Raw genomic sequence first — 12,500 nt, 5'->3', positions numbered from 1 at the left:
ATTCTTAACACCGGACAGGGCAATAAAAATGGATATTGAGGAGGTTAGAATTTCACTATTTATAAATTTGCTCATAATTTGCTTTTAATGTTTATTCTCTGAATTGTGTTTTTATTACAATTTTGTTTTATTTTCATCATTCATGGCATTTGAGGTCAATAGTAAAACTATTCTAGATCCCTAAATTTGAGGATCTGAGCCCATTTCAAAATTCAGTTGTTCAAGTGAGCACGACTGAGTGGTAGAGTCAGCTTAACGGCGAACCTTTGTCGTGCTCAGTCTTCCCAAACGGAAGATATTGAAGTCACGTCCGTTTATATTATTAATCCCCTCTGTCCCAAACAACAATATCTGGCCCGTTATATTTACATTTAACAGAAGTTTTGATAGGAATATACTATCAGTATTCCTTGAGTTGGTGTTTATGAATGTATTCCACAAAAGAGTGATTTTCTAAGTTTATTTCAGGACAGTCTGTTTTGCGTTTAGCAACAACATCATGCCGCATATGGACATAGTACCCTGACAACATTTTAGGTACCATGATGACATTTTTTTTGTGTATGCTGAGTGCTTTCCATCTAGGTTTTCTCTGAGGTAAGAGAGTCCAACTGTTTTGGGGCTGTATAGGAGATCATCGGGAAGAGAGTGCTTTGTGAGGAACTCAGCCAACTCGTACAATGTTGCTCACTTCACATTTCAGCACTGCATTTATATTTCTCGTTTTGCTGCTGTTGTTTAGAAGGTGCTGTCTGAGTGATACCATACGACATCCGAAGGTCACCTGCAGTGATCTCAGGCTTCTACCACCTTCATTTCTTCTTGGGGAGAACCTGTCAGCATCAATGTTTCTGTGAAAGTTCCCAGTTGTCGTCAGGATTTTTCAGTTTTGATATCTATAGAATGGATTTACTCTACAAACCAATTAAGTGTCCCAAATGTTGGGATCAGCACTAGCACTGCAAAAGCATTGTGGGATATTGTTTTGTTGTAAGAGGAGAGCTCCGATGCCATATTTTCCTAAGTCTAGTGTAATATTCTCGGGTTACTCTATCTTTATGTATGTATGTATGTATGTATGTATGTATGTATGGATGTATGTATGTATGTATGCATGTATGTATGTATGTATGCATGCATGTATGCATGCATGTATGCATGCATGTATGTATGTATGTATCAATGTATGCATGTATGTATGTATGCATGTATGTATGTATGATGTATGTATGCATGTATGTATGTATGCATGTATGTTTGTATGCATGTATGTATGTATGCATGCATGTATGCATGTATGTATGTATGTATGCATGTATGTATGCATGTATGTATGCATGCATGTATGTATGTATCTATCTATGTATGCATATATGTATGTATGCATGTATGTACGTATGTATGTATGCATGTATGTATGTATGCATGTATGTTTGTATGCATGTATGTTGTATGTATGTATGTATGAATGAGGTAGTGCCGATAGTGAGTCGGAGAGAATGTCATGCACCATAAATTCTGGCTCCTTGCGCTCTGAGTTTAAAACCCATGGTAGTCAACATTGCCTTTCATCCCTTTGGAGTCAGTAAAAAATAAAGTATCATTTCAGGGTAGTGATTTGACGGAATTGTTAGATTGTCAGATGATTTGCCCCGCTGTCTCTTATCCGGCTCTTTGTATTCTGAAGTCAACGTGTAACTTCATGGTTGTCAAATTTTATCGGTCTTGCCTTTTACAAAGGTTTCTATGTGAAGTTACATAATGGTGAACCCTGATTGAGACGACCTTGCATATTTGTATGTGTGCGTATTTCATATTGTATACACACACACACACAACACACACACACACATATACACACACACACACAAACACATATATATATAGAGAGAAAGAGAGAGAAAGATGAGAGAAGAGAGAGGAGGAGCAACAGAGAGTGAGTAGGAGATTGTAGAACATTCTCTACTCCACATATGTATCATCTTTTATTATTTTCTATACGATATTGAATCTGCTTATGTGCTGATGTACACCACCTTAGTAATATGATACTTTGGTACAATACTGATGCCTGTCAAGAGGGGGAAAGGTAATTTACACAATTGTAAAATGTGAGCATCAGATTAAGCGACTGCGTTACAGTAAAGATGCAATGTCATATCTAAGGCCTAAGAGAGACATCGTCCATTCTTAAATGGCCCGACACATTTAATTGGAAGCAGATGTATGTATTCCCCATCTGGAAGGGACGCCGGTCTGTCGCAGAATTACTCATTTTTGTCAGCTGAGTGGACTGGAGCAACGTGGAATAAAGTGTTTTGCTCAAGAAAATTACGTGTCGCTCGGTTCAGGAATGGAAACCACCATCTTACGATCATGAATCCAAAGTCCTAACCACTAAGCCACGCGCCTCCACAAAGCAGATGTATTGTACAAGTATAATTAGTGGAAATACTAATATGTTTGTCTTGTGCTTTGTAAGCTTGCCGTGTTCAATACAAATTTTATAGAAGTTCTATAACAGGGATGGCCAACCTGAAGCCCGTGGGCTGCATGCGCCCCGCAGACTTTCATCTTGCGGCCCGCCTGATACTTTCTTGAAATGGCTTTCTTTAAACAAAAATTTTTTAAATTTTGTAAAAAATTAAGGACTGTTATGAAAAGTAAAAAAGAAAGATACTACTGTTTTTGCAACGATATTTCATGTTGAATCAATGATCATTCATTCATTATTGTAATAATAACATGAGAAAGCAAAATGCTTTCAATTGTGTAAGTGTACAAGCAGCACTCAAAAAGCTTTCTATAATTAAAGTGGCCCGCAATATAATTCGAGTTGGCCAGGCCTGCTCTATAATCTTACTTATTCAAGCTATACTCGGCATTTCATAGACTCCGCAACATTTTGGTGTGTTATAACAGAGGTTCGCAACCCTTTTTTACCTATGGATCCCTTTGTTTTCTATGGACTCTCGCAATTATTTGATATTTAAAAAAAACTTTATAGTTTTTAAAATTATATGTTATTAAAAATTCTATAAGAATTTTTTTTTAAATTTGTGTATGGTAGAATTATAACCACTTTACTGCACATAAATTTTAACAAAAAAAATCTTACGTGGACCATGGTTGAGAACCATTGGGTTGTACGATTCATCTCTCACCACCGCCATCAAATTCACGTATTTATTTTTATTTGCAGTAATAAATTAGCCTTCATATAAGAATTTTACAGCTTTCACGTAATTATTTTTGCTATGTACATTATTATTATTTCATATTTTACAATTTTAAGAGAATCTAGTCGATTGGTTCGACCTACTATATCTGATTAATGCATTTAATAAGTTACTGGATTTTTTTCTGTTTTTTTAATAACCGGGTGATTTAATGTTTTGCGTAGGAAAAAGAGAGCAAGGTTTCTTATGACTGGTTAACCAATGAAAATATATACGCTTTACAAAATATAAGAAAGATGCTACCTGAAAACTAGTTGATAGTTGATTACATTTGTTTATGCACCAAGCTGAAATCCTGCCAACGACAAATTTGCGTTTTATCCTTCTGTGGTGCATAAAATACAAATCAAGTTGTCCCTCCCCATATTACAAATTCTTGCACGCACCTTACTAATTAGCAATAATTATATTTATCTTGCATATAGGACACAGTCGACTCGTGATTTTCATTCACTATCTGGCACAATGCCTAAGAGTGTAGCAGAGAGATTACAAGTCGGTATGTAATATACATCTGCGTATATTTTCACATAACGGCTCTGGAGGTAATGGTAACGCCCATGATCATCGCAAGCCCTCCAAGACAGTTGAGATTTAAGCCATTAAACTTCACCTTGTACCGTTGCAAGTCGACACTTGCAGAAAAGACTTGAGCTGACGTTCAGGAAGATCTGGACGGGGCGAAACCGGTGCTATAACTTTCGTTTCCATATATATATATATATATATATATATAGTAAAGTTTATTTATTGTATAGTCAGTAGTCAGAAGTACTCAGATAAAATACCCGAGGCCCGAAGGTATAAAAAAATGTTAAGGAGAATTTCAGATAGGTTCAGCAATCTAATTATACATATATTCTGTAATAGGTCAATGCATATCAGTCTTTAGAATGTGTGTGTCTGAGTGTGGAGGTGCAGTGGCCCAGTGGTTAGGGCAGCGGATTCGCGGTCGGAAGATCGCGGTTTCGATTCCCACACCGAGCGTTGTGTGTGTTTATTGAGCGAAAACACCTAAAGCTCCACGAGGCTCCGGCAGGGGGTGGTGGCGACTCCTGTTGTACTCTTTCGCCCCAACTTTCTCTCACTCTTTCTTCCTGTTTCTTGAGTAACGCTGCGATGGACTGGCCTCCCGTCCAGCTGGAGGGAACACATACGCCATAGAAACCGGGAAACCGGGCCCATGAGCCAAGCTAGGCTTGAAAAGGGCGCATAAAAAAATATATGCTTTAATATTTTAACGACTGATACACTGGTATATTCTAATTACTGATATGCATTGATCTATGGCAGAATAAACGTATAATTCTTAACATTTATATCTATCTATCTATCTATCTATCTATCTCTCTCTATATATATATACATATATATATATACTCGCACATGCTTACGTGCATACGCGCACACACACATATGCTCACATACGTAACTATATATATTTTATTCGAGTATTTAACCTAATTAGTCAGTTGCCTAAATTTCTGTGTCAAAGGTAAGTACCAACACCTAATGATTGCTATCGACTTCAGTCAGCAGCATAAATTAGTTTGAGATTCTGTCTCTTTCTAAAAAGCGTTACAGGAGTCAGTCGAATCCATTCGACTGACAAGTGTGCTGTTCCTGACCTACGTATTTAGTTCGCCAGGAGTTTACAAATTACACGTGTGGTCGACAAACATATCGATTCATTTACCTTAATTGCTTCATTACATATAATTGGGAATTATATTTTAGGCGAAACAAAAATATAACACATATATAATGATTAACATTCAACGCCAATGTGTATGTCCACTGACCACGATATTTCTCCTGTTTGGGGCGGTGGATTGGGTAACTTTCATCAATGACGGACAAAATCACTTTTGATAGTTGATTACATTTGTTTATGCACCAAGCTGAGATCCTACCAACGACAAATTTGCGTTTTATCCTTCTATGGTGCATAAAATACAAATCAAGTTGTCCCTCCCCATATTACAAATTCTTGCACGCACCTTACTAATTAGCAATAATTATATTTATCTTGCATATAGGACACAGTCGACTCGTGATTTTCATTCATTATTTTATTTGTTATCTGTCGTATCCTCTATCTCTCGTAACTAAACATTTATGCATGCATAATGAGCAATATATACATATACACCCATGCACAGCACACACGCGCACACACATATGATAATATGTGTGTGTGTGTGTGTGCGCGCGAGTCTTTGTGTCTGTGTATGCCCCCCTCCACCACCACCACCACCGCCACCACCGCTTGACAACCAGTGTTGGTGCATTTGCGTCCCCGTAACCTAACGATCCGGCAAAATGAAAGCGATAGAACAAGTAGCAGGCTTCAAAAATAACTACTGAGGTTGATTCATTCGACTAAAAATTGAAAGTGGTGCCCCGGCATGGCCGCAGTCTAATGACTGAAACAAATAAAAGATAAAAGATTTATAAATATATTCATCTTCGCCCACGATTCCTTGGAGAGGCATGACAGCACTTCCTTCAGGGTGTCCTGTCAGAAACTGTCCTCATTACACTTTTCAGTTGGATTCCCAAGCGTGACCAACTAATACTATGGATAATACCCAGTCATCTCGTTCTTGGTCAACATATGCAAAAAGCCAAAGATAAAGGTGTACAAGGTATGTGTACTCGATATGTGGGTCACATATCGATACCACCTTAAACAACTGGAAAGTTTCCATCAGACGTGTCTCAGACGGATCTATGGCATTAAGTGGAAGGACCGCATCAGTGATACCACCTTAAACACCTGGAAAGTTTCCATCAGACGTGTCTCAGACGGATCTATGGCATTAAGTGGAAGGACCGCATCAGTGATACCACCTTAAACAACTGGAAAGTTTCCATCAGACGTGTCTCAGACGGATCTATGGCATTAAGTGGAAGGACCGCATCAGTGATCTTGAAATATTGGAAGGCGCTCGGTGTGCAAGTATAGAAGCTCTTGTGGTAAAGCAAAGGCTCAGATGGAGTGGTCATCTGGTCAGGATGAAGGATTCAAGGATGCCAAAACAACTCTGTTATGGAGAGTTAGCTAAAGGAGAACGACCTCCACATAAACCAAAAAAGAGGTATAAGGACTTGCTGAAGGCTTGCTTAAGAGATGCTTGCATCTCTCCTGACACATGGAAAGGCATAGCTATTGATCGTAGCAGGTGGAGAAGGATTGTGCACGAGGGGACAGCCACTTTTGAGAAATCTCGAGTTGCACATGAGAAAGTAAGGAGGGATGTCAGGAAGGGCATCGCTGTTACACTTCCAGATGGGAAGGGTCTTCCTATGATGCTGACATGGAGTGTCTGTGCAAGACCATGCCTCAGTAAAGCTGGACTCAAGAGTCATCTTCGTAGTCATAAAGCAAGACAGATGAGTGACAACCTGGCCACTGGTGGTGGTGTAACACACCATACTAATCATATCTGTCGGGCATGTGGAAGAGAGTGTAATTCGGCAGGAAGACTTAAACGACATGCAAAGGTGCATGAAGCCCAGTTACAACTACAGCCAGCTATTACCGGTGAAGGTTTTAGTTGCCAATTCGGTACAAGACATTGTAGATCTTTAGCTGGACTAAAAAGTCACATTCTATCACAGCACCAGTAACAGTTAAGAAAATCGCGAATTTGTAATGTGTTGCTTATCGCATTAAATCCATATTGAATGCTTAAAACTACAAAATATGTGTTGTTTACTCGTTTTTCTTCTTTTTTTAATTTTTTGATCATGAGATGTGTCAGAACTATGATGGTTTAGTACTTATGAGATATATTTTCCAAATAAAAATATGCCGATGATATCGCACTACTTGTTGTCTAGACTGCTTCGATGTGATGACTACTCTTTGTGTGTCGTATGTTCCAAGTATAGAATATGCTTATTATGATGAAATTATGGGACCGAAAACACCAAAAGTTACCAGTGGCAAAATTTCGGGTGGCGTAATTGCCAGCGAAATTTCCGGTGGCGAATTCACAGGTGGCAAAATCATCTACATTCCTATTCAGTGGCTGCATTGCCACTAGCCCAACCATCGATTTAAAAGTGATTATTATTTTGCTGTATCGCTGACATCACTGCTCTCATCAAGTGCCTTTGAAAAGAATGCAAAATCTTGAATCGTATTTAAAAAAAACTATGAACGAATGTTTCCAACAATTTTTTTGCAATATTTTCTATTTGTCAGATAATACAAGATAGGTTTAAATTCCAATACTGAACTTTTCTGGTTTTGTTAGCTGCAGGGGACTCAATTATGCAATCTTTAGTGATTTCTCCTGGAAAATAATTGTTATACATATCAATTTTATGGAGGATAATGTAGCTAATTATAGCGATATAGTCATTAGTAATAAATATCTATTTATTATAGTTTGTTTTTGTTCGTTTGTGTCTTCATTTCACTTATCAATTCATCGACTTTATCCTTCTCGAATCAACTGAGAAATTAACATATTCTTTCAAGTACTGAGTATCAAAGGGACACATCACATCGTAGTCTTTTAAGGACACAACATTTTTTTGACCTGTGGAATACGTATTGGTTTCGTCAGTGAAAAAGAAATGGTATTAGCACTCTTTGTTGAAAGCTTGGAACTTTTTTATCTCCTCATATTCAAACTCGCTAAACTAAGGGGTTCTTTACCCTTTGTTATTAGCAGATCGAATGACATCTTGTAGGCTCTTTTATTTGTTCAACAATGAGTCTGGTAACTCGTGCGCGCGCACACACAGATATACATGCACATATATGCGTGTGTGTGTGTGTGTGTGCTGTATGTTTCTGCATGTGAATGTGTACGTAGTGTTTGTGAGAGAGAGGGAAAGATAATGCGCGTATATGTGTGTGTGTGTGTGTGTTATTGTTATTGTTAAACTTTAATATCTCAAGCAGACCAGACAGACCTACAATAAAAATAAATGTTCCATCCATGACTATCACGAATATATTTTGATGAAGATTTGGCTGCTACTTTTAGCAGGTCAAGCGGCTAAATAGGAGGGTTCTCTTTGGCTCGTGTACAGTATATGTGTGCGTGTGCACTTATATGTTTGCGTACGCGCGAACACATAAATTTAGCCGGTCGTTTGTTCATTTATATATTTTACTTTTCTATTTGAATCATTAAAACCACTCCAGCAGAGCAATATCGACCAACCCCAACCCTATCATCCTCATCAACATCATCATCATGATCATCATCATCATCATCATCAGCAGCAGCAGCAGTGTCAACCTCATCTTCATCAGAATCATCACCACCATCACCTATGTTGTAGTTCCTATCTATATCACAAGGTTCCTATTCTCCACCGTAACGCCACCCTACTGGCTTAGAGGGTGTCACATACCTCTATGGACAGACAGTGGACGGGGTGTGAAGTTTGAGGTATTGTACGTGAGCTGTTCCTTACTAATCATATAAATCTACTTACCTGTCCCATCACTTTAGCCCTGCTTAACCCTTCAAGTCCACCTTTTGTCCGTTATCATCATCATTATCATCATAATCTACCTTCAGCCTTTCCTTTCTTAGCGTATACCTCACAAGGTCCGTAAACCGACGTGACTATTGATCTGGAAAAGTGATTGACGTTCCATAGTGACACGAAGAAATTTTGATAGGCAGGGTGGTGGGTGACAGCAGCACAACGGGAGATGGGGGTCAGTGGTGATGGTGGTGAAGGCGTAGATGATGCTGTGTTATGGGGGTAGAGGGTGATTTGGGGGTCGGTTTAGGTTGTAAAATGTCAGAGGCGATGGGTTTCTATTTGTAAAGGTTGTTAACACGCTGAATGATGATGATGATGATAATGATGATGATGATGATGATGATGAGGAGGAGGAGGAGGAGGAGGAGGAGGATGGTGGTGGTGGTGAAGAAGAAGAAGATGAAGAAGAAGAAGAAGAAGAAGAAGAAGAAGAAGAAGAAGAAAAGAAGAAGAAGAAGAAGAGATTTTATTAAAATATGAAAAACAGAAAAATCAGACAAGCTTAGATAATATCAAAAATAGGGAGAATGAGTGAGGGAATGGTTAGGGTTTAGAATGATCTGGGGGTTAGGGTATATTCATGTATTTATTTATTTATTTATTTATCTATATTTTTTTTTTGTATTTTGTAAGATTTGAAACAAAATATTAAGGATTAAACTCTCGTGACTTGATAATATCTTCTTTTTTTTTATCTTTTATTTGTTTTAGTCATTGGACTGCAGCCATGCTGGAGCACCACATGAAAGGGTTACGCCAAAAAAATGAATAGATAAATCAATCCCAGTATATATTATTTTAAAGTTTGGTGCTTATTCTTTCGGTCTGTTTTGCAGAACCGGATGTTAAAAACGGTAGCATGAATATATATGAAAGAAAGTGTTGCAGTACAGTGCTCAGGTGCACTACAACAAATTTCTTCGAAACTCTTGGTTTTTCAAATTTTGATCAGATTATTTTTTAACAATGTAATGGTGATGCACTCTTAGCTGTTGGTGACGAAAATTACATCAAAACCAAGTAATTTAACAAGATCTCACGAACCCCTAAGTTACGGGGTCGTAAATACACCAACACCGGTTGTCAGATGGTGATGGCGTGACACACACACACACACTCACGCGCGCCCACACACAAACACACACACACACGCGCGCGCACACACACACACACAACACATATATATATATACGATGGGCTTCTTTCAGTTTCCGTCTACCAAATCACACACAAGGTTTTGGCTATAGTAGATGACACTTGCCTAAGGTGCTACGCAGTGGGACTGAAGACGGAAGCATGTGGTTGGGAAGCAATATATATATATATTATATAACGGGCTTCCAGTCTACTAAATTCACTCAGAAGACACTTTTAGAAGACTAAACTCAGTGGAACTGAACCCGAAACCACGTGGCTGCAAAGTGAGCTTCTTTACACAGCCATGCACCCCCGGTTTTAGCCATGTCTGTCCTATCTTCTATGATATTTGGTATTAACTCGCTGCAGAATTAGATTTAAGGTAGTGGATCAACTACTGTTTGAGAGGAGAATTAAACATGTATTAATGATGTCCCTGCATGCTTTGCCTGAGTGGTGCAGCAATGACTGAACTAATTTTCGACTGCGGAAAACTTGCATTTGCGGTTTCCTAACAACCATAGCCATGTTGAGCTTGTTTCAGCTGCCGTGTCTATCTCCTTGGGGACTGTATGCTGTCACTGAATATGCTTCTTCTCACCAGAGATCTCTAGGAAAGAAATATTAAATAAAATGATTTTGTATGACCTTAAAAACATGAGATGGTCGCGGACGGAAGATCTTCGGTCCAAGGTTTTCTTGTGCAGGAGATAAACAACAGTACCAATAAAACTAGAGCAACCAGTTTAGAATTTAATGTCTTTATGGTAATTATTGCTGCTGCTGTTGTTGTCTACTACTGCTACTACTGTTGGTCATATTCTTGTACTTGCTGCTTTTTGTTATTTAACCCCAGATCAACAGTAGCAGAGCAAACCTATCGCAAGTAAGTACACATTCGAACAAGTTAATATGAAGCACCGATCCGGCGCTGTCATATACCATATACCTGGCTGAGTGCAACATTGTGCTCTCCTACAAGTGTTATACCTTATACAGTGCACTGTTCTAATTTGGCATTTTACGTTTTCGTCAATTCTACAGTCTGCTATAAAATATCTAAATATTTTTGTGATGTCTACATTAAACGGTGGATGATGGAATCGATCAGAAACCAGGAGTTGGAGTAATTATGTACTGTCTGGTGATGCCTAGTATTTAGAGCCAAATTTCTAAAACCTTTCTATCCCGCGCCCAATTGCCTATTATGAACAGAAAACGTGCAGAGAGCATATATATTCTTTTATACTTTTATTTGTTTCAGTCAAGTTATTGGACTGTGGCTATCCTGGAGCACCGCCTTTATTCGAGCAAATCGACCCCAGGACATATTCTTTGTAAACCTAGTACTTATTCTATCGGGCTTTTTTGCCGAACCGCTACATTACGGGGAAGTAAAATCACCAGCATCGGTTGTCAAGCAATGTTGGGGGAAGGGACAGACACAGACGCACAATACTTATATATATATACGTTGTGCTTCTTTCAGTTTTCCTCTACCAAATCCACTCACAAGGCTTTCGTCGGACCCGAGGCTATAGCAGAAGACACTTGCCCAAGGTGGCACGCAGTGGGACTGAACTTTTGATGACTCGCAGTGATAGAAACATACATATACGCCTACACACACATACACATCAAAGTAACGTGACTAAAACTTGCAATAGAGTTTAATTAAAACTTTCTTTGTGTATGTATATATATATATATATATATGTCTGTGTATATATATATATATATATATATATATATTATATATATATATATATATATATATATATATATATATATATATATATTATATATATGTACGTATATGTTATAGATACATACATCAGATTCTGAAGTTCCACACGCCATCGAAATATTGCTCCGCCTCAACATGAGACTCACTCATTTAAAGTGAGTAGAGTTATTTATGTGACCGCTGTTATTGTATGTGTGGGCTTTTAGTGCATGTCTGGATTACATGTGAACAACCGTGGTCTTTTGGGATACTAAACAGAGGTTTAATAAATAAGTGTAGATCTTCGATGTGATCGTTGAACTCGTAGTAGCAAGGATTTTATGGGTTAAAGGCTATTGCTACGATATATTATGCACTTGACTTGTCCATGTGGCCCTTTTAACAGTTTAATAATTTCATTGTATAGATAATCAATAAATGAAGTTTCCGCTGTATCGATGTAATCTGTAATATTTTGTGATCTTAGTAATTTAATGTGATTTATTACGAAAATATTGGGAAACAAAACAAAACTGACAAAATCCATGTTGTATCTAAATTTCTTTCCCACCTGTGTTGCTGCTTTGTTCGATTAGCTAAATGTGATCCATCCAAAGCAGTCAGTTTGTTGCAATATGTGTAAAAAGATATTCACAATTTCAATAATAGATATAAAGTTTTCATCATACATAGTTACTTGTGGTACCATTTGAAATATCATTGTTTAAAAGGTGGATGAAACTAAGGGACAAAATTACGTAGCGCCTCGTTTTCGTCAAACATCTTTCTCAAACATTAACTGGCAAACAAGCAGTCTGAAATAAGGTACCGAAGCAGATCGGATCCAGATATGACGAAATGTCAATATGTCGATAGCG

At 38.0% G+C, this 12,500-nt stretch overlaps 1 protein-coding gene across 2 annotated transcripts in view; it reads left to right on the top strand.

The window, feature by feature from the left end:
• LOC115232563 (transcription factor Sp9-like) overlaps positions 1-12,500 on the top strand; it is a 214,870-nt gene that overhangs the window by 745 nt on the left and 201,625 nt on the right. For both annotated transcript variants that reach the window (XM_036498746.1, XM_029802516.2), the window contains exon 1: positions 1-43. This exon is cut by the window's left edge. In XM_036498746.1, the coding sequence (XP_036354639.1) occupies positions 29-43 (15 nt within the window). In that variant the 5' untranslated portion in view covers positions 1-28. The remainder of the gene's footprint in view (positions 44-12,500) is intronic.

The sequence above is a fragment of the Octopus sinensis genome, linkage group LG2 (genome assembly GCF_006345805.1).
Source record: "Octopus sinensis linkage group LG2, ASM634580v1, whole genome shotgun sequence".
Lineage (NCBI taxonomy): Eukaryota > Metazoa > Mollusca > Cephalopoda > Octopoda > Octopodidae > Octopus > Octopus sinensis.
This window is presented reverse-complemented; position numbering and strand designations above follow the sequence as displayed.